Source organism: Micrasema longulum, unplaced genomic scaffold, assembly GCF_059751315.1.
Source record: "Micrasema longulum isolate JH-2025_06_02 unplaced genomic scaffold, ASM5975131v1 h1tg000097l, whole genome shotgun sequence".
Taxonomy (NCBI): domain Eukaryota; kingdom Metazoa; phylum Arthropoda; class Insecta; order Trichoptera; family Brachycentridae; genus Micrasema; species Micrasema longulum.
The window spans coordinates 479,173-502,959 of record NW_028277303.1 but is presented as its reverse complement, the minus strand read 5'-3'; the positions used below and the strand labels follow the sequence as shown (position 1 = coordinate 502,959).

At 30.0% G+C, this 23,787-nt stretch overlaps 2 protein-coding genes across 3 annotated transcripts; one reads left to right on the top strand and one right to left on the bottom strand.

Moving 5' to 3' along the window:
• The first annotated feature begins 380 nt into the window (after nt 1–380).
• On the top strand, nt 381–15,451 carry LOC148284674 (uncharacterized). Of its 2 annotated transcripts, none has more exons than XM_088236139.1 (14): nt 381–564; nt 785–995; nt 1,447–1,620; nt 3,942–4,199; nt 6,158–6,266; nt 6,436–6,588; nt 6,917–7,070; nt 8,447–8,616; nt 10,474–10,605; nt 11,067–11,188; nt 12,321–12,465; nt 12,866–13,091; nt 13,607–13,797; nt 15,091–15,451. In XM_088236139.1, exons 1-14 carry the CDS (start codon nt 539–541, stop codon nt 15,159–15,161), a joined length of 2,142 nt encoding a protein of 713 aa, XP_088092265.1. In that variant the 5' UTR covers nt 381–538; the 3' UTR covers nt 15,162–15,451. The 2 variants fall into 2 exon arrangements, with proteins under 2 accessions (XP_088092265.1, XP_088092258.1); XM_088236132.1 differs by having other exon boundaries at nt 10,474–10,704; nt 15,091–15,349.
• On the bottom strand, nt 14,859–23,787 carry Exo70 (exocyst complex component 7). Its single transcript, XM_088236151.1, has 16 exons — nt 23,629–23,787; nt 23,253–23,418; nt 22,005–22,123; nt 20,947–21,021; nt 20,744–20,861; nt 20,235–20,467; nt 19,738–19,802; nt 19,499–19,599; nt 19,229–19,416; nt 18,292–18,471; nt 17,939–18,077; nt 17,613–17,729; nt 17,324–17,433; nt 17,147–17,253; nt 15,562–15,661; nt 14,859–15,451 (listed from the first exon to the last, which is right to left on the bottom strand). The coding sequence occupies exons 1-16, from the start codon at nt 23,665–23,667 to the stop codon at nt 15,215–15,217; spliced, it is 2,094 nt and encodes a 697-aa protein (XP_088092277.1). The 5' UTR covers nt 23,668–23,787; the 3' UTR covers nt 14,859–15,214.

Genomic DNA, 23,787 nt, shown 5'->3' with positions numbered 1-23,787 from the left:
GCACCCATTTCGAGTTTTTACGGTTCAGTGACCGTTTTATTCAGTTTTAAAATTTCGATTATCACCAAAGCTTACTTTTCAAACACATAATATTTCAAAATCGTAACTATATTTTGGAGTTGGGTGTTTTGATTTTTGATCAAGTTTATTACGTGCTCACGATTACGGTTATTTTGTTCATTAAAATTTAAAATCTAATTTTATTATTTTTTTTATTATTATTATTTTTTTATTTTTTTAACCTTTATTATCATAAATAAACAATACATTCGGTAGAAAAATGGAACACTTAAGGTTATACTTGCCAAAAAAGAGTCTAGCTCTTGTGTTTGGCAAGTTTACAAAATAACATAAAAATAAAACATAAAATGCAAAACCAATCTCTGGTAAAATCTGTCATCTACTATAGCTGTCATCTGTCAGTTATCTAAAATTTAAATATTCGGATTTCACTGATTTCAAATCAATTGAATTAGTTAAAACCAACATATTTTTCTCGTTCTTTGTAATATTGTATTAATTAATTAATGTTTTATAAATGGAGGAAATTAATAGCATAAATTGGTAACATACTTTTTAATATTTACTTACAATCACAGAGCTTTTCCACCTTTTTATAGCCTATGACACCGTTGTTTACCATTTTATTCAGAACATTTTATCTTGTTCGTACATGTGTTCGTTTTTTTATTTGTTAAATTTATATTCCTACGTCTCGGCGGCATATTTTTTTGTGCTTAGGGCGCCGTACGATATGAATTTTTAAAAGAATGTTTATTTCCAGGCTTTGCGATGTTCCAGATGGAAATACATTCATAAATGATTCCAATTCGTTTCACCAATCTGCTACGTTTCGTATTATAAACAATGTTTTTACGAATCCCTTCATTGAAGATTTCCAGGAAAACGACTCCACCGCAGATCCAACTAAAGATAATGAGAATTTCCTTAAAAAAACCCTTAAGTTCATAGACAAGAAAAACAGCACTTCATATGTGAGTCGAGTTGTTTTATTTTTCGTATTATATCAGCCTGTATCAATCCAATTCCTTTTAAATATTCTCACAATATTTAAGATTCCCTGTCCCTCCCTCTCTAGTGTTAGTATGGACCAACTATTTCTCAGTACCTTCATGTATTATGTAGAAGTATTAAAGAATCCACAATTATCACACAATTTTTAACAGTCTCTTTCTATGCCTCCCTAAACATATGATACATTACAATCCCTATAAATATGAATATTTGTAATGATCTAATAACCTCATATAAAAAATATATTACAATTTGTTTCTAACATAGTTTTCTCAATCAATTTCTAAAAATCTGTTAAAAATAATTCACTAAAAAAGATTTTTATAAAATATTTACTGCTCCTACTACCATCATGCCATTTCTCCGTAGGGGTAGGCAGATATTTATGTATTTTTAATTCTACATTTACAGAAAAACAAATTGAACTATGTACCAGGAATCCATCAAATACCATTGTTTCCGAAGAAATCGTCTCTTACTCCCGAAGAACATGAAACTTGCATTAAAGTTGTGCGATTTTTTAACAAGAGTTGTATATCAATGCCACAGGTGGAAATTACCGAGCAAGAAATAAAGCTCTATAATGTAAGGTTCATGTAAATATTTCATTCATTTTTAAAATATTTAAATTTACATGTTTTTACAATTTTTATTTTCATAGTTTGTGACTAGAACAACAATCATTTAAGGATTTTGATATAAATATCAATAAATTTTCTCAGTTAAGTAAAAATGCTGATTCGATCAATAATAGTAACCCTGGGGCATACCAACACCATAAAGCAATTTTTTTGAATTTGTTTATAATGAGGAAGTTCAGTGCTATGGGAAATTGGATATAAAAAATGTTTTCTTACACACTGTAAAAATTAGAGCCTTTAATTGTACAGTGGAGTTTCTCAATAATGTATGAAAAAAACCATTTTAATGGTTTTAATAAAAATGAACTACGTAACAAGTTCTTTAGAATCAACCAATCAATTACAGCATTGTTGTGTTGTGATAGATTTACGGTTTCAGGTAGCTATTATTTTCAATGTTTAGTGTATTTTTACGGTACCCCTTTACTTTTAAATGTCAGCACAACTCACCGACGAGAACTTGTGACATCACGGGCGGAGTAATTACAAAACTTTTAAAAAACATAACGATGATAATACAATGTCTACATAAAGATATAAATATTTTTTTCTGGCTTAGTTTGATACTCTATTAACAAAGAAAAAAAACCACTGAGTTTAAAACGAAGAAAAATGTGTCAAGATTCCTTTAATACAATTAATTAATCAATCCAACTTAAAATATAATTTATATAAAATTTGAAAGTAGTGTCCGTTTGTCTTGTTCGATGGGCCAAACCGACATTAAATTTACCAAAGGGCTACTAAGCCCAATATTTTCAATTGAAGTTTTAAAAATATTAAGAACACTCACCCACTGCAGCTCAGTTATGAATAATACCCAAAAAAATATATTAAAACACCTGACGTCTGCCGATCGAAGCTTTTATATGCCAGCAAGTATATTTTGTACAATTTGATTTAACAAAATTGCTGACTATTGTTGGCAAGATTTAGAAGAGGGGGTTCAATACATTAGCTACGTGCCAGTATGCCCCCTGTCAGTTTTCCCCGGGTTTGCCCTATTTATTATTTTGTTTTATTTTACCAAGGAGCGCTTTTGCTTAAGTGCGCTTTGGTCAAATAGAATAAAATAGTAAAGCTTAACCCAGAAATTTTATTGATATTTATATCAAACTCATTAATTATTTCATTTAGTATAAGGAGTTATCAAGAAATATGTACAAGAAACATGAATATTATCAAAAGTATTTTTAATTGAATCGGCATTCACTTCGTAACACTTCATTATAAATTATTATGAAAATAAAACTTTGTTATCAGTGTTACACAATTTTATTCTTTTACAAGAACACAACTATAGTTTCGGGAGAGCACTCCTCCCATCGACGGGTGATATAAAACTAATATAATAAACACAGAATATTGTTCACAATGTCATCGAATCTAAACAAAAAATAAACAGATTAATCAGTGAAACTTAGAGCAGGGGGTTTTTATTCTTATCTAAGGTGTTGGCATATGAATGGATGGTTATCTTAAATACAGATATGAAAACATGGACAAAACATTAAGTCGAATTTATTTCTTAAAATTTAGCACATAAGTGGATTATTGCAACTTCCACTTATGTGCTAAATTTTAAGAAATAAATTCGACTTAATGTTTTGTCCATGTTTTCATATCTGTACTTAAGATAACCATCCATTCATATGCCAACACCTTAGATAAGAATAAAAACCCCCTGCTCTAAGTTTCACTGATTAATCTGTTTATTTTTTGTTTAGATTCGATGACATTGTGAACAATATTCTGTGTTTATTATATTAGTTTTATATCACCCGTCGATGGGAGGAGTGCTCTCCCGAAACTATAGTTGTGTTCTTGTAAAAGAATAAAATTGTGTAACACTGATAACAAAGTTTTATTTTCATAATAATTATCAAAAGTAGTTTGTTTTTGTCTTATATCCTCAGGTTTCTGGCACAAATCGGTAACTCCAAATTCTCAAAAAATGATATTGATTCATAACTGGCATAAAATAATCTTTGTTCAGAAAGTTAAAAAAATATGTCGTATTTTATAAATACAAAAAATAATGTTTTGTAATATTCTGCTTGTTTCTGTTGTTTTATTTCAATTGTTGATTTGGGATGAGCTTTTCACTTTAAAAGCGCAATATGTCACAATTAGTGAATTGTTAGTTACCAACTTGTGCCAGAAACCCGATGATATTATCTTCTACTCCATAAATATGCTTTTTTTCACTCAGTATTTGTCAATTTGCAATACTTATTATATTATCTTATTTCACATGATGTGAAGGTGCTCCACCCAAAAATAAAAGAGGAACAAAAGCTTTTTGCTGAATATCTTAGTAGTCTTTGGAAAACTAAGCTTTGTGGAAGACTAGTTGGTATGGCATCTGGTCAAGAAAAGTTTATAGAAGAATTGTGGAGTAAGAAAATTCTAGACATTAATAAGTATCCTCCCTATTATCAGATGATTACAATGCTTCCTCTTGTTTATACAAATGATGTCAACCCAATTGAGATTTTTGAAATAAAAAGGCTCAAAAATGAGGTAAGTAAATGTTACATTATAAATATGTTACTAACTGCATACACGAGACTCTGATAGCCATATAAGTTTGAATGACGTTTAATTAGTTTTTAATAATCAGTTCTGAATACTTCAAAATTGTATTTTAGTATGAATGACTACACATATTAATAATATGGTCCTTTACTATGAAATTTATTTTTTTTTACCAACTGGCCCATTTGAACATGGGTAACTTTAGTTTACATAGGAATTCCAAATTCAAATGTTTTTTTTTTTCTGTTGGCAATAGAATTAAAAATAGTCCAGAAGGAGCGTAGAATCATATTTGTGTTTTGTTTCTTCGACAATCTGACAGATGGAAAAATAATTCCATTTTTAAGTAATGCATTTACTACTTAAACATTCATTTGCTAATAATTCGTTTGCTAAATGTGATACCATCCTGTTTCTTTAAGATCCTAGCAGTACTTCTCCACTTTAAAATGACACAACACGGCATAGTTGAATTCAAATCAGGAGTTGCGTACTGAGCGACGTCTACAAAGAAACTAATGGGTCAAAACGTAAACCTACTCATTTATATATAGTTGGATAATTTATATAGCGCCATTTTTGTGAAAATCACCTCAAATCATACTCAATTTGTGAGTAGTTTAGTCGCCTTCTGTTTGATGTGCGTATGTGGTTTCTGGACTATTCTTAATTCTATGCTGTTGGCCATTTATCTTGTGTTATTGCTCAGATATTTTCATAAATTGAATTATGGATACGTTGAAAATTCACTTTTTTTATGAGTTCTATTGCGATATTAATGCGGGGCAAATGGCAAGCAACATCAATGATGTGTATGTGCTAAACACTGCACGATTTTGGTTTGATTGCTTCCGTTTGAGATGTTTTGACCTCAAAAATGAACCCTGTAAAAAACTAAGGTTGAAGATGAGGAATTGAATGCGATAGTGATAGCGGACCCATCTTAAACTACAACTGAGCCAGCAGCAGCTTTCAACATAACTGACAAAACAGTATCAAGTCATTTACATGATGTTGGAAAAGTAGAGAAAATTGAGTAGTAAGTACCCTATGAGCTGAATAAACACCAGTGGCAAGCTTAATTGATGCCTACATTGCTTTGCTGAACCGACATAATAACTAGATAATTCTCAGATCGATAAGTCGGATCGTTACTTGGGATTAAAAATGAATATTGTACTACATATGTAAACTTTCATCGAAGTGGTTGGATAAAGGAGCTCCAGCCAAACAATACTCAAAACTAAACATCACCCAAACGAAGCCTATAGTAATGGTATGGTAGTCCCGTGTCTGTGTTATACACTACAGTTTCATGAGATCTGGCTCAACTGTAACTACAGACGCTTATTGTCAATGATGAAAAAGCTCGTAAAATAGCAACCAAAGCTGGCAAATTCATCGCCACTGCTACTTCACGACAATGCCCAGCTGCATGCTTCATTGCAGACGGTCTCTAAGCTGCAAGAGCTGAAGCTGGAGACTCTCCGTTATCCACCTTACTCGCCGAGTCTTACTGATAGTAATTTTTTTAGAAATTTGAATAACTTTTTACAAGGGAAAATATTTTTCTCCAAAGCCAACAGAACTTTTATATCAAAAGCAAAGGCATCAATCAACTATCCTTAAAATGGCAAAACTGTTTGAAAATTATGAGATTATATTTGAATTAATTCAACTAATAATTTTCGTATAAAATTTTTATTTTTTATACAGAATAGCAATTTTATACATAAAAAACCATTAAAAGAATGATGAGATTTTAGTTCTTTGAATCTAATCATTTATTTAGATTCTTAATACAGAATGAATGAACCGTTTGTTTGAAAGTGAAATGAGACAAAGAAAATATTTAATTAAAAAGTCAATGCTTAGAAAATGTTGCATTAATTAACACACTTTTTTGTTGAATTTATGAATGCAATGATTTTTTATTTTTTCAGACTAAAATGGACAGAATTATAAATATTCCAAATTTAAAATCACCATTTTCATTGCCATTAATGTATGACAGAATATTGGAAAAGAATCCTTTACGCATCTCAAAAATAGGTATTATTATATTTTTTAATATGCTGCAGTTCTAAATACAAAAAAGGAATCTGTATTAGAATCCTGGGAGAAGAGAAGAATAGGATAAATTATAAAAATATTTCTTTGTAAAATTTACTGCTGTATACGTATTTTATCGTGTACTGTTTATTATTATTTTATTTTACAGATATAACGGATGAAGAATGTGAAAAATTTGCCATAGATAATAATGCAAGTATTGTTATATCTGCAAGTAGCCTGAAACATTTGGCTAATAATATTCCACCATTTTCTCGGTCATGGAACCTCCCAGTAACAGTCAAGGAATACTCTCTTACAGGTTTAACCAACACAATCCCTTTAAATCAAGTTGGAAATTAAAATATGTACTGAATCAAATCTTGTCTCAAGGAATTTACATTAAATTTTGCCAACTTTCATTCTTAATTACTATATTTTAATCAATTTCAAAGTCGTTTTGAATCATTGATAAGTATAACTTGTCTTCCTATTTTTTTCATTGACAATCTAATAATTTTACAAAAATGATATAAGTATTTCATTAATGTTTTTATCCCTCACTTTGGCACAACTTTATTTCTAAAATAATCTTTGCAGTATAAGGTAGTAATTATATGATGATTATAATATAGTGGTTTCTGTTTTAGATCCAAAAGGTAAAAAGTTTATACACACAATTGCTTATATAGATCACGCTTTACCACCTCGGTGTTTATCTAGTCGTGATAAGATCAATTGGTGTGGCAAAATAGTTTTACATAAGTGTCTCCTCAAAAATAAGGATCAGAATATCAATGAAACGTAAGATTTTTTTTACTAACCTATTTAAATATAAGTTTTTTAACTATAAATTATAACAAGCTATACATGCAGATTTGATGTTTAAGTATTTACTACTTCTCAGTGCTATTTTTTAAAGTCTTGCAAGAAATATTTAATAACAAAATATATTTATTTAACTGAAGAGCACTTGCAAACAATGCAAACTGGAATGGTGGGGTAAAAATAGATGAAAAACTTTTTATCTAATCTGAGATATGCCAATGATACAACACTGATTGCTACATCAGAAATTGAAATGGCTGAACTGCTATCAAAAGTTTCGTAAAAAAGCAAGAAAATGGATCTGGAGATTAACAAAGCAAAAACCAAAATACTTATTGGTAATCACTGACTAACCAGGACAAATACTTTAACTAACGTTGAGATTCTCCATGAATTTAATTACCTCGGTTTTGGATAACGGACCTTTTTTAACAGACCCGAGTTGCGAGCCTAAAATAAAATAAAAAAGAGCTGGGATGACAAAAAGTACAATGTCAAATTTGGAAAATATATGGAAGGACAGAGGTATATTGAAAGCATCGAAAATTAGATTGGTCAAAACTTCAATTTTTTTATACGGGGCGGAAACATGGATAATTAGGGCAAAAGAATGCAACATGATATATACTATTGAAATGTGGTGCTGGAGCCATATGCCAAAAATACCTTGGACAGCCAGACACACCAACGCCTACATTCTTCAGGAACTGAAGCTGATGGACAGACTCTCGACCATATGCCTCAGAAGAGTTCTCCGATATTTTGGTCACCTCGCAAGAAGAGCGGAAGATTGCCCGGAGAAGCTTGTTGTGGTTGGCAGCATAGAGGGAAGAAGAGGACGAGGGAGGTCTCCTATGCGCTGGTCAGACCAGATAAAAACTGCAACAGGCATTTCGTTTGTGACAGCTCTTAGAAATGCAGGATGCCGAGATAAGTGAAGGACTGCTGTCTCGAGAGTATGACCATGTAAAAGAATATAATTGAATGGAATACTTATGTATAAATAAAATTATTATTTATTTATTTATTCATCAATGGTTCAAAGAACTTTTTACAAAAATTGTAATACAAAAATAATAAATTATAAGTAAAATACGTTTTAAAAGTTTTGATCACTTTTAATTTAGAATTGTTCACCAGTCAAAATCTTATATTATAAAAAAGTGAGAGCGATGGTTGTCAATGTATTTAATTTAAAAAAACAGATGTTACAAATATAATTTTATGAAGATTTATAGTCAAGTGTTTAAATCTACTGTATGTAAATTTCATAATATGCATTCAAATTTAAAGAAAGATGAAGGTTTAAACTATTGAACTATGGTTGACTAAGTTTGATAAATTATTTGTAGAACTGAGGTTTCCGAGTACTGTAGTGACTGCATGGCATTCGCCAAAAACTTCAAGAATCCTGACGTTTCTAGTTCAATAGACATGGATTACATATCCAGTGGCGATGAAGAAGAAAATTCTTTAGTTATAGTTGAGGATTGTGAACCACTGTCAAAGATCGACATAAGAGGTAAAAAATTCATTACAATATCCATAAATAACCATTCTTTTTTAATTTATTACTCGCTTAAGTTTTTTTAAATGCGAACTTCTTAATGAAAACAAAAAATTATGTATTTCACATTTTTCAACAGCCATAAAATGTATGCACTATAAATCAATAATATATGCTAATGTGAAGATTTAATTGTAAAGACAGTCTGACTTTTTTCCCTGGATTATGGCAGTATAGTGTTTTTTTTTCACTATAGATTAGCGTGTCTCTTTGATTTTGCTTTTTTAAAAATTGTTTTTTATGGGAGCTGGGACCATCCACAAACCCAAAAAAGTGCCCAGTTTTATCTGCCGTCTTCGAAAATACGGTATACAAATATGATATGAATTTTGAAAAACAGAAAAAGTACAACACAGAGAACTCATTTTAACACTTTCTCAAATTAAAAAAAAAACAAAATCGGTTCAGTTTTGAGGTGCGGAAAATGGGATAATAAAACATCGATTTTAGTTAGGTATAATCAGTCTGACGTGCAGTTGTCTTTTTCGCACAATATCGGGGAGACATCTGCGAGAGTGACAGAAAGACTATGTTTAAAAATCTATTCATCAAATTTCTCTGACACCGCTTATCCTCTTAAGGGGGAGGCCTGTGTTCGCCGTTGCACAAGAGAGGGCTGATGATGATGATATGCTAATGATTACGCTTATTTCTAATATTTAAATCTATTTTGCCAAACCTATTTATGTATGTTCATGATATATTTTTTATTTTATTTATTTATTCACACTCTTTATCAAAATACAATTCCATATTCACTTTGCCCAGCTAACAAGGGTACATACCCCGTTCCAAGCTAGGCAATTACATTTTAATATATTAACAATACTTAACAAATTAATATAGAGCACAGACAAACAAAATATAAACTTATTCGGATACACATTTTGATTCATATACATACAGACATACACATATATACACACATGTATATATAAATATACACATATATACACATGTACATACACACACACGTACATACACCCATGCGCATACACGTACATACATTCATAAAAACATAGACAATTTATTTATGCGAAACTTCATGGTTGTCATCTATAAATATATATTTTTTAAATTATTCCTTATTTTTTTATATTTTATTTTTGACATCCAGTAAGGTTCTCCAATCCGTGGCATGCATCAACTTTTCTGACTCCCTACGACCAATGTCATGAAAGAGCGAGGTCAACACCTTCCGTAACTTGACAACACTCCCGTCTTTCCACGATTCTGGCAAAAGGTTATGGACCTTTTTGCCTACGTTATAGTGTTGTCTCGATGCCAGAACAGTGTTGACCCCTTCACTTAGTATCAGATCCCTATTAGAGTATCTTGTATTATGGTTGTGGTTGACGCTTGGGTAAATGTCTCTCTTTATGTGTGTAACCACTACCGTTCTCAATATATACTGTTGAATAATATTCAGTACTCTGAATTCTTTGAAGAGCAAGTCACTTGGATAGCGAAATGTTTTTTTTAAGATGACTCGGATTAAAGATTTCTGTGCAATTGCTACAGGTTCAAGGGCGGTTTTTGTGCAAGCTCCCCAACCAATTAGACCGTAAGTCAACACAGAATTTGCCAGTGCATGGTATAGGTGTTTCAAGTCCGGGACTTTAAGTATATTTCTAAGTGGGATGAAAAAATGTATTAAGCGCTTAATTTTTGCAGTTATAGTTTCAATTTGTTCATTCCATCTCAAATACTGGTCTACAATTATTCCAAGATATTTTATACTTTGAACACTACTATGTATGTGTTTATTTATTTATAGTATTAGTTGTAAAATTGTCAAATGAATTATTTTAGGTGTTACTACTAGGGGCATGGCGCGCAAGTGTAGCGAATCATCGTTAAACAACGTATCACCAAAATCTGATGGCATATTGAGTCCTAAAACTAAAAATAAAAAAAATCCGATGACAAACAAATGCACATGTGGTAAAAATTTATATAAATTAGAAATCAATGAAGAAAATAATGAAATGATCACGGAAATATTAAAATCAACAACTAACAAACCAAACCCTTTGCCAAATGGTAAGATAAAAATATAAATGTATTATATACAGTTAACAGTATGACACTATGTATTCAGTAATTAACTCTTACTGGAATAGTGCTGTAATATTTGGAAACTTTAACCTTAAAATTATTTTGCTCTATTTAACAGATTATTAGTACAAATGTAACTTAAAGTATTGATGACTCCCGAATTAACATTTCGTACAATTTTTGTATCTACTAAACTGTCAGGAATTTAATATTTTACCGATAAAAAATATGATGTAAACACCAGAAATAGTTTCACATTTCTCTAATATTTTTTTAAATAAATAAGTAAAAATTCTGGCTAGGAAGATAGTTTTTCCTTGTTTTTTTATGGGATTATTTTTATCTAGAGGGAAGTGAATTTTCCTATTCACTTTGGAAAATTGGTCAATCCCAGCAAGAAAGTCAGCTTAGTAAAACAGCAGTCAAAGATATCCATTTTATTGTATGCAGTAAAGCTGATGGATACCAAGTAAGTATTTAAAATATTTATAATTTTCTATTAATATAATTTTGTTGGCCTCATGGTGTAGTGCAGTGGTAGGCAAACCGCGGGTCAGCCCAAGTTCCACTTTTTGTTCAAATTATTTAGTCTATAGAAGAACTTCTAGGACTATTGCCTTTTGAGTTATTGAGGATATTGCAAATACTGTAATCCAATGCATGGAGAAGCGTCATATTAAACTTTATGAAATTATTTCAATTTCAACATTTGGAGCTTAAATTATGACTGAAGTGAGAACGGTTTTTTTTTTATTTTCGAAACAAAAATTAATCACGGGATGATTTTTTACCATTGCATCATTTATCAAGAGGCGAAAAATTTCAAATGTTATGGATTTGGTGATCAAGATTGTCAACACAATTGTTGTTAAATCTCCTTTGCATTGCTAATTTTATGAATGATTACTCAATAATAGAGAGTAAATACGGAGATCTTCACTGCATAATAAGGTTCGTTGGCTTTGAAGAGGAAACAGTTTAACAAAAAGAAATTTGTCTCTCAAAAGAAATCTTAATCGTCGTAATGCTGATATTTTGCTCTTTTGACTAATGAGTTTGCCGACCACTGGTGTAGTGCATAAAAAGTATGTTCAATAAGTAGGAAAGTTATTTTTCTCTTTGATATTTCACAAGTTAAATGTAAAAAAATTACAATAAAAATCATAACATTACAATTGCTGTTTTAATTGCAGTACCTTGGGGATAGGGAAATAGGAGATGATTGGTTTAAAATACAATCAACATATCAAATTACTTTAATTTAGTAGATGTACGTATGAATATTACTGCGAGAAACTGATTTAATTGTTTGGTTCTTGCTTGAAAAAAAACATAGTCTAAATAAGGTAGTTCATGTTTCACTATCAGAAATAGCAGGTGCGAATAACAAAGAAAAGAACAATGTATTTGAATTGTCTAGTTCATTAGTAACACATCTCTAAACAACAAGTTTAAAGATAATTAGAAAAGAAGTACATAATATTTGAATGGTTAAATAAAATCAGACAGTAATATTTTACATAAAACTACACACTAACTTAATCCTTTTTGGACTTGTCTTACTAATGAACTGGACAATCAATCTGCACACAATATTTCAGGTGACTGAGGAAGATCTGCAGAAGATATTATTGGAACCAAAAATAGAGTACCAAACAGAGTATGGGAGTGAGTGTATCACTCCTTCAGAGGCAGCATCGCAATGGACTTCTTTACAATTTATTCCAAACTCTAAATTAATCAGAGGTAATTTGCTGAAATCAAGTAATCAGAGGTGATAGAAACCAAATAACAATGGAAACTCAGTCCATTTCGTTTTTGTGTCTTATAAGGAAAAATACTTCTTCAGAAAATTAAAAATAAGAGTAAAAATTATTTCATATAAAATTTACACAAACACAGTATATATCATGTTAGTAATTTACATGTTACAGAATTGTTTAAAATAAATTTAAAATACTGGGTGTTATACTGACAACTTGTCTTGTCGTGTACTTTAGTTACCGGATGAAAATATCCATCCAACCTTCAATTGGACTGACGACAAATGCAAACACTCTCTTTCTTAAAAGACTTACTTATAACATAATTTTTCTTACAAACCCTTTAAAATTTTATTTCAATTAATGTATAATATTTCTTTCAGTGAAGGTTATAAAACATACTTGTGAAGTAATGATGATTGAAGAATTTTCTTTCCAATCATTTGCTGCAGAAATAACCAAGCAACCAGTCTGGAAACCTAAAATGGCTTTGGGTTGTTTTTTTAATATTTTCTCGTGTTTAGCTAAAATACGTCCAGGGATGTATTTACTTAGTCATTCAGACAAACATGGAGCCTTCGCTGTACTCTACCAAAACATTCTTGAAAGGTAAAAAACATTACATAACTAGTAATTGGACGCATTCTTTTTTTATTTTTTTTATTATAAATATTTATGATTTAAATATTTTTTCTCAATTGGTCTGGGTGTTGTGATGTATTTATCATAACTTTCATCCATATCTTCTTCCCCTTTTGCTCACAAGCCTCTAAAATAAAGACTTAGCGGGTTATTCGTTTAAAAAATATGTATTAAAAAAATTATTCAAAGTTATCCAAATAACTTAATTTTAGGGCCATTTTAAACTAGTTATAAATAACTTTGCCATAGAAAAATGTTTATAAATCAGTAGATTCGAATTAAAATAAATGTATTAATATTATTAATTAAGTAGCAGAGTGAGTCTCAAACCTCTAATCGGAGTATGTGATACTTCCATGGGATTTCAACCCAACAGATATTTAAAAACTACCGTATTTATTTAATTTAGTACATACATTAACATGAACTGTTTTTCTATGATAATTGTGTTTCTGAAAAAACTTTTTTATTTTCTTTTACAGTTGTGTCAACGGGCTGGATTTGCAAAAATATTTCAACATCAACCCATCAGAAGTTCAATTAAATCAGACCGCATCGTGGGTTCCTATAGATGCATCTGTAGTAACACCTAATTTAATGAACAATAATTTGCTACCTTGTATGTTCACACCAGGTGCAACATCACTAATCAAAGATAAGCGGGGTATAAAAAGTAATTGAATTTATATAAATAAATAAAAAATTAAGTAACCTTCCTCGTCATAATATCAGAAAAGAATTCAAAATTGGCAAAACTTGTCAACAGTATTTATTTTATTTGCTTTGCATGCATCCTTCTACCTAAAACTGGCACTTTAACTCCTGTTTTCATCATTATATCCTGCTTGAAATTAAAGATGTGTTTCTACTAAACTAAACAAATGATTTTTTATGTTCACAAGCAAAATATCCTTCTACATTTTATTGATCTTGCTCTGAAACATTGTGTATGTATATTATGTATGAATTGTTTGTTTGCTACATTGGTTTGGACATGTAGAGCGAATGGACAGCAAAAGAACGGCTATAAGGATCTACGATGCGAATGTTGATGGATGCAGAAAACGGGGAAGACCGAGAAAGACATGGCACGATCAAGTCCATCAAATACTTGAAGATGGACATGTCAAGAGTAGGAATAATCGGCGTGCGTGCATGAGATGTATGAATGTAGAGAAAGCGAGGTCTGTATAGAGCGATGTGGCATTCTATCCTCCCTGCCTACCTTTACGGTGAAACGTCGTGATGGTTTGTTTGTTTTGTAATATGAAATGTGTAGTGGGAATTGTAAGCTAATCAATATATTAAAAAATACAGTAATTATGACCATTTCAACCAAAAGACGAAATCTGATAAGACAAAACATATTATAATATGTATTTGCACTTGTTTCAAATTGAATTTATGTAAAAAGTGTAGTCTACTTAGTATTAAATACTAACACACTAACTTTTACATAGTACTAACACATGTGTAAATTGATCCAAAACTTAACACTGGCTGGAACACTCCCATTAAGGAGGCGAAAAAGCCAATAAACAAAGAAGAAAATTAAATTTGTGAATGTTTAATATAAAATTTGCAACTGATTTTCTGATTTTCTTCAATATAGGTACTATAAACTGTGGATATATTTCCTTTATTCTCTTGCTAATTCTTCTTTTCAGTATACTTAAAAATGGAATAAATCAGATTTACATAGTCAAAATATTAAATAAATATAATGCAAAAATATTTAGTATATTATATTTATTTAAAAGCTATAATGAGTGGTTCATATTAATGTTATCGTAAAATCAATTTTGACCAACTGTAAAATCAAAAATTTCAGCAGAAAATACATCTTTTTTTTTACCAATTTTGACAATTTCAATTGATCAATTTTTGTTGTATGATGACAAATTATTATACATATCATTTAAAAATAAAGCTTTCACATTTGTTACATACATGTTTTCTTTTTCAGCTATAGTAAAAAATAAAAAGAACAAGAAAAAAAAGAAAAAGAAGAACACAGTGAAAGAAGTGGACTTGTAATATTCCAAGTCATTTAACTACACAATGCTATGTATATTTTGTGATACACTTGTTTATGCAGCCACATCAAAGAATCTGTCAAGCAGTGCGGCAATTTGTGTTGAATTATATTTTAAATATTTCTCAGGATTTTTCGAGAATGATACATTGGCGTAAGTTTCGTAAAATAAATTGTATTTTGGTAATAAGAGTTCTTTATTATCTCTCTTTAATGATTCTCTCAGCTCCAGATCAGGAATTGAATACTTTCTTTGAACCTTTGCACATTCTTCCATTTCTTTATTGAATGCCTGAAATAAAAATTAAATAACTATGGGAAATATGAAAATTATCGACACACTGAGTCCTAAGGATACAGTTTTGTTGAACTTAATAATAAAATATTGAATGTACGACTCACAGAAAACTTTTCTTTTATTGCAGCACGATCTTTGTCTTTTAATTTGCCAGAAGATATTTCTTCATCTCCGACGGTTATATAAGATAACAACTTGTTCCAACTAAAAATAAATATTTTTATTAGTTGGAAATCGTACACTTAACACTAATGGATAATATGATATCTATTACATTTATTTTATTTTATTTGGCAGTACAAACATTATATAACATATGAATGTCCTAATATTTAACTTCAATCTAATTATCATTAAACTATATATTAATCATCAATATTTCTAAGCTATACACTCTTGAAACTTTCATTTCTAAGATGATAAGGAAAAAGATTATATTGGGAAGAACCAGAAGATTTGTTGATAAGGATTCATGCAAAATCATTTACAACACAATCACCAAACCACACACCAACTACCGTAGCAGCACATTATCCTATCAAACCAAGAAAATTTAAACAAATTCATCATATTAAAAAACAAAGTTTCAAAAATAATCCCCAGAAAAAAAAAAGTTTCATCCTTGGGGGGCCATTTTCAAAGAGTTGCAAACAACTCACTATTATAAGTGAGTCTGTGGAACCAGCCACGGGTCGGCAACCCGGTTGTAGATATACTTTGACACTTAAACTAGCATACCAAAAAAAATTGGTATCTATTTTTTGTTTTTTCTAGTAATACATTATTTTATCATTTATACCTTATGATGGATTATACCAGTGTTGTCCAACCGAATTTGCACCAAGAGCTACTTTGAAACCATTGCCAACTTCGCGGGCACCGCCTAGTTTAACTTCAATATTAACTGCTCAAGGCTCATTTTACTATTTTTACATTATGTATTCTACTATCTGATATTTATGAATATACTTAATATTATGAATGAAATAAATTTATACAGTTAGGTAAAATAAAAGAAACTTCATAATAAAGCACATTCGTTTTATATACAGAAAACATATGGAAAAAATAAATTTAATGTGATATTTGGCTATTTACATTTTCAGATAACTTTCTCAAATCCGGTTGCTCTGATGTGCATGCTAAAATCATGTTGTTTTTTTACATGCTCGTCAGTCAACATGTTGCTGTATTTGGTTTTTATTATTTTTAATTGGGAGAAAGCCTGTTCACATGAATAGGTTGACCCAAAAAACACAATTAGTGCACAGTTGAGTATGTTTTTATATTCAATTGGGTTCATGATCTTAAAAACTGCATCGTTTTCGTTAGTAGTACTTTTTAGTGCAATATCATTACGGAGTGTAATTATTTGCAGCTCGACTTTCGCTTTATTGATAAAACACATGTATGTATTTTCAAGTGTCAAAAATTACAACATAAACTTTGTAATTCGATATTAAGTATTCTCTGTCCATCTTTTTGTTTGCGGGCGCCTAAAATATAGGTCGCGAGCTACCAGGCACCCGCGAACTACCAGTTGGACACCACTGAATTATACTAAATATCCAAAACTTATACATTTGAAATTCTTAATATTAACTTTTGTTCTCAAAAAACATAGTGTTCATTATTATTTGTCGTCAATTTTATAATATTTTTTGTCATAATCTAAAAAAATGGGCATACCTCTGTAAGTAGCTAGTTTTATGTTCTTGAATCATTTCCCGATAATTTTGTTCACAGTTTGGTTCTGATAGAGTTAATACTTCCAATAACTGTGACCTTTGCAATCCCTAAAATGTTATATAAACCATTATTGTACTTCAAATTAAATATTCTAAAATACAATTGAAAAATGTATACCATTAGTAGATAGTGGTTGTTATTAAGCCGGAACAGAGCACGGATCGCAGAATCACTGTATTGTTCACTTTTACTGCGTAGAGTTAAGTTTAACTGCACTAAAACTTTTCCTGTAAAAATAAAATAAAGTAAGTAGTATAAAGAGATCATGTATAATATAGGATTGTATGCCAGGATAGACGTGTGTGGCGGTCCATTCTCTCTGCCTACCCCTACGGGGAAATGGCGTGATGGTAGTAGTAGTAATGTATAATATAAAAGATAAAACATTAATATTTATTATACTTACGAACATAAATAGCTAAAAGGGCTCTCGATTTGGCCTCTTTATTTGAAGCAATTTGTGTGTAACAAGGTAACAATGCTAATGAATTTCCATATACCATTTCTTGTGATAAAACACCACCTAAAAATTAAATATATTCTAAGCACACTAGCTTTTTAAAGCTACACTCCTCCATGTTCAAATATGCACTGCTACATCATTGATCTCGTTAACTTATTATGTGAAGGCGAGCTAATGAAATACATTATTCATGTCAGTTTTATAAACTAAGCCAGGGTTAGTAAACTATACTATTTTATTTTTAAATCAAGTGTGTCAAAAATACAAACCAATGGTATCAGCATAATCCAAAAGTTGATCAAGAAAAACAAGAACATTAGTAGTTAATTCGTGAACGGTTCCATCTACTGGTAAATCTCTATTGTCAGACTTCACCCCATCAATAAAATCTTCAAGAGCCTTGACACCCTGAAATCAAAATGTTGAAATTTACTCTAATGTGTCCTCACTGGGATGTCTTATTATAATGAATAAAAAAAATATTTCCCATTTTTGAGAATGCATTTATTTTGTGTTCTATATAATTTAACATATTCAGCATTAAACCATTAGAAAGTACATATATTAAAAGGCATATTTTTTTTAAAAAACATACTTTTCAAAAAATAGCAGAATTACTTACAGTAGTATGAAGTGTCGTCAAGATTGATGTAAATTTGGATTTAACATTGATATCACAATGTTCTACAGTGCGTTCAAATTCTGGTTTCAAAGCTAGTAATTGCTTTAATATAGGGAACACTATCAAGACTGATCCAAAGTCATGACGACTCATACATTTTTTTGCTCTTGTTGCAATATTCTGAAATTTGAAACCAAAATTTATTTTGAAATGTTGTTGATGAGCCGTCACTAAACAAATAAAATTAATATCTAATAATTTGAAAAACCATATCAGCTCCAAATACTTAGAATGCCAATCTTTTGGAGTTGAAATGGTAACATGATATAATATATCGGTAGTTAGATGGCAGAAAGGACCATCTGTAACTTTCAAAAATGCTCAGGAGTGCTGAAATAAAACTCAATTTCAAGACTTTAATCCAGAAACTAAAATATTTTAGTGTTGCTTTTCAATAATAAATTATCATTCTAAATGATGATGTTTTTATTTTTATCTATGTGTATTTACTGAAATATTTATTAAAACTTTTGAAAAATAAAAAACAGAAAAAATTACAAACGGTCCCTTCTGCTATCTGACTACTGGATATACATATAATAATGTATCAGGTTGAATATTTACATTTTATCATATAATAAAAAAAACATCCAAATCTTTTTTTTTAGACATAATTGTTGGATTCATTTGGACCCGTTTTTGCACTGTTCTTAATTACATACTCGATAAATATTCAACAAATGGTGGTAGAAACTCGCATGTGGGAAATTCCTTAACAAAAAATTTAGGTGTTCAATTTTATAGTGAGAATTCTGAATACAGTGTAGTGATTATTAAACCAGGCGAAAGCTGGTCATAAGTTGTCTAAATGTCTAGGCCTTCATATTTTCTCCTCAAGAAATCTGTTAATGTATATATCTTATAATGTGTTATATACCTCTCCATCTTGCACGACAAGGTCCAATGCATCTCTCACAATGCTTTCAAAAACAGTGTGCTGCTGAGCCAGTGGTACCAAACCGACTAGAAGCATTTGTTCTGCTTTCATAAGACGATGTAAACCCATCACCAACTCTAAATACTGCTCCATGTCCTGTTCCGCACCACCAGTCCAATCGTCACCTTCTAAAAGTTTACAATATAGTCAATTAACTATATTGCTTTATGATTTAAAAAAAACTAATAAACTGAAACAAAAATTCATTACCCATATGTGATGTACTTCTCCTCGGGCCCAAAGTAAGTCCCGTAGAATGTTCCAGAGTCTGCGAGGCTTTTAAAAACATTTTGTTTGCTCGCTTTTCAAGGCTTGAAAATAATAAGATACACAAAAACATGTATTAATTTGATACATATTTTTTTTGTTGTTTCATTCCAATGTTTCGTATTAATGTGGTATGTATTAATTCTGTTAAACAGCAAATATATTAAAAATTAAAAACTTACGCTTTATGTATACGGCTTGAAGTTTTCCTGGCGGTACTTTCTGTACGATGTACTAATTTTGTTCTCTGAAAGCAAAGTACACAATATAATTATAAATCCTTAAATAATTTTGAGTGCTGCAGAGCATACAAAACCTCTGAATTATTTTTCATAACATGGTGACCTAAATTCTAGTATGCATAATATGTCGTTTTGTTTACGAAATGAAGTATGATTATCTTATTTTCCACTATTTGCTATATTCCAAAGATTATATCTTCAAAAATATATACAATAACAAGTGTTACGCATTGAGAATTTTGTTATTACTCAATAATAGTATTGACATGTATGTATGTATATCTTTGCATATTTTTTTTTTTAAATAGTTCCTTATACAATAAAATGTTGTTTTAATATTTTAAACTACATATGTATAAGGAAGATATTAAATAAGCATAGTAAGTTTTGTTTAATACCCCAAAGGTTTAATTTTATATAATTTTCATTATACTAACAGGCATTGGTGAATGTGTTAAATAAGAGCGCTGCATGCTTCCCAAACTATTAGTCCTCTGGTGCTCTTTGAGAGCAGTAAGGGACTTATACACTACTCCGCTCCTTACAGAACCAATAAGTGAAGTGTAAGAATTCCTTCCTGCATTATTAAGCCATTGGCACATGGATCGCAAGTCTTCCAATGCCGCTATGGGAACTCCCAAACTTGGAGGGGCACTCTCAACACTGGAATCTTAAAAATACAACATGCAATTTTTTATACCACTATACATTTTTTGTTTGAAAATTCTTAAATTGTATTTTTTGTTTAAAACAGAGAATAATACTTTCCAAACATCATCCTGTAAAACAATTTGATGATTATGTACATAATTATTAAGAACTATTTTTTGTATGTTACCTGTTTTTAAAGTTAGCATGCGTGTAAAATAGGCAGTTAATATTCCTAAAGAAAAAAATAAAAATACCAAAAAGCGGATATTTTTGTAATTTTATAAAAGAGTCTCACCTTCTTCCAAGGCAATGAGATCTAATAATATAATGGGCAGGAGAGGTTTACTGTGTTTCATTAAAAGATCTTTTAGTTCACTTTCCAATTTAGCAGCACCAGTGAAGTACAAAGTATTCTGTCAACAAGAACATTTTATTTAATCGCATCTATAATAATTTTTATTATTAAATAAAAATGGATATATGTAAAGGATTACTTACAACATTTTCTAATTCGACACTCTGCGGGTTATTTTTATTGAAATATATTTGTGCTTCAGAAAGTTTATTCATAGTCTGTAATAAAATTTGATTATTATGAATATGACGAGTATATCTTGTATAAGAAATCTATTGCAGATTAAAAGTAAAGTGAGTTTAAATTCAATTAACCTACAAGAAATTCCAAAGTTTTTTTTACTATTCAAAAATAAATATATCAACTGCTCCACAAGTGTATAGCTTAAGTTAGGTTTTTGTTATTTTCATTGTGCGTTTTGTAATGTAAAAAATATAGATGTACATATATACCTAGTTTTTAAAACTGTGAATATTTTATTAATTATCTCTGTTTATTAAGTTAGTCTTCTTTGTTTATTCTCAAATGTAAAAACATTTCAAAAAAGTATATTGTTAAGTGTCCTCGGCAAGGGTAACCCCAGTGAGGTCACATTATTTTTATTATTAATTATAGTTTGAAAGAGAAAAATGTGAATAAATGAAATGAAATATACATAATATGTACTAACATATGAAACCAATAGAAAAAGCCATGTCTGTATTGGAACTTTTTTTTTTAAATGGAAATGTTTAGCTTTCCACTGCAAGAAACTCTCGTGACTATAAAATTGGCATATTTTTGAGCGGTAATAGCATTTATGTAAACAAAGCTAAATATATTGTTTTATATCATTTAAGTATCAGATAACCGAGATTCAATATTAACAACAATTGTCAGTTTTAATAGACAATTTAAGGTTTTATTTGTAAAATAATCTGATTAATTTTTTTTATAATAAATAATATTACTTACTAAGCTTTTTACAAGTATTTAATAGAAAAAAAAACTTTTTTCTAAATCACAGGGCAGCTGTAAATACAACATTTTATGCCGCAACATAAAAATGTACGTATCGATCAACATTTATAAAATCAAATTTTAAACTTTTTCATTTAAAATATCATAAATTTGGGAGTTATCAAAACAGTTGCACAATGCACTGAATACAGCCGCAGAGTTTTGATACAAACTAAGGTTAACTTAAACTTTAAAAACTCACCTGCAGAAAAGTGTTGAGGTTATCTCCAGATGGACCAGCATTCACAATATCAGAAACTTCATGGGCCACGAAATAATAACTGATTACATGATCCAGTGACTGTAAAGTTCTCTCAAGATCTGAATATTATCAACAGTTAACAGGAAATATATTTTGACACCGGAATAATGTAGGTACTCATTAAAAAAATAATTAAATTATTTTCTTTTCTTGTGTAATAGAATAAAGTATTTGTTGTTATAATTTGTACATTCGAAACTATGGCCCAGTCAAGTGGCTATAGGTATCCATGAAAATTTAACAAAAACAATATCAACGTACTTAATAGTTAATTGTTATTGAATTTTGCACTTTTACTGAATATTTTGTTTTAAATAACACCAAATTAATGAAGAATATTCTTTCTAATTGTATCCGCAGTTAATAGTGCAGTTCTGCGTGGTATAATTAGTGTAGTAATCTACACCAATTGCGATATATTTTAATAATTAGTTTATTATTTTATATTTAGTTGTAGCCTAACACACTAACCACTACTCCACAAGAAATGTGAGATTTTTTTATTTATTTGCTAACCTACAAACAATAAATGTGAGTGTGTTATGGAATAGTTTTTGTTATTATTCTGCTTCATCAGTGCAGCCTGAATCCACATAAAACGTAGAAATAACATTAACTCTATATTTATATTTAATTTAATAAATGGATCAATTGATGTACCATCGATACTGAAACGAGTGGCATTCAATGCTCCGATCGCCGGTTGCAAAATAATAATGTGTTATTCCTTGATCAGCATAATGCAAACTATGGCTTGCAGGCACCAATGTCCCGATTGTGTCGCATGGTAAAAGGTGTAAGTCTTTCTAGATTTAAACAATCAGTAAGATAGACCAGATCTTGTCTTGAGGTAGTAATTATTATAAAAGGCTCAAGAGAATATAAATGTGCATAAAAATTTATTACAATAAATACGTAACTGGTTTACCCTTAGAGTAATAATACGCTACTGGCTAATAAAGTCGCCCATATGGACAAACAATAGAGCTAAGGGGCTTCTAGCGAATTATTACTGAGAGAGATTACCGCTATAGGTTGATCAATTCAAAGTAAAGTTAGGTGCAACTTTTTCATTACAATTTAAAATTTTGTCTTCTTCGATGGTATATGAATATGGACTCCTGATACTATATATGTTGCATTTTCTAAAGAATTGTTTATTGTTTTAGTTTTAAGTTCAAAGGATACTTTGTTGTTTTCGTTGTAAATGCGCAGTGTCATTATAAACTGGCAGAATGGTTTGTTCAAGTTTCGCTAATCGATGTTCAAAAGAATCCAGAATCCCAACAATCGACCCAGTTAATTGAGAGCTCTTGTTGACTCTTTCTTTCAAAAGGTTTAAATTTGACATTTCCTGGAATAAATTTAGTTTTATATTTCATAGTCATCTCAATAGTAATCATTTGCAAGTTACAATTATGAATATTTCATTACACTGCTGGATTGACAGTAAAAATAATCAGTAAATAAAACATGGTTAATTAGAAATGAATGAAAGAAAGCAAATTTCCCAGTCCATTGTAAAGGCGAAATATTCGATAAAAAATAAAGTAATTCGTTTCACCTTTTCCAATTTCGATTCTATTTCGAATTTCTTCTCCATTTTAGAAATGCTAACTAGTTAACTTGAATAATAATAAAGCAATCAATCCATGAGAAAACAAAAATATTTAATCTGACACTGACGTTTGACTTGTCAAATATTATTATTATTACTACCTGT

Excerpts from the sequence above, each read along its gene's own strand:
- Exo70 (XM_088236151.1), bottom strand. The coding sequence starts at position 23,667 with ATGGAGAAGAAATTCGAAATAGAATCGAAATTGGAAAAG. Across the intron at positions 19,803-20,234 it reads TAACACATTCACCAATGCCT|AGAACAAAATTAGTACATCG; the intron begins GTTAGTATAATG and ends CTTTGCTTTCAG. Across the intron at positions 17,434-17,612 it reads CCTTTTAGCTATTTATGTTC|GAAAAGTTTTAGTGCAGTTA; the intron begins GTAAGTATAATA and ends TTATTTTTACAG.
- LOC148284674 (XM_088236132.1), top strand. The coding sequence starts at position 539 with ATGGAGGAAATTAATAGCATAAATTG. Across the intron at positions 996-1,446 it reads AGAAAAACAGCACTTCATAT|AAAAACAAATTGAACTATGT; the intron begins GTGAGTCGAGTT and ends CTACATTTACAG. Across the intron at positions 12,466-12,865 it reads AAACTCTAAATTAATCAGAG|TGAAGGTTATAAAACATACT; the intron begins GTAATTTGCTGA and ends TATTTCTTTCAG.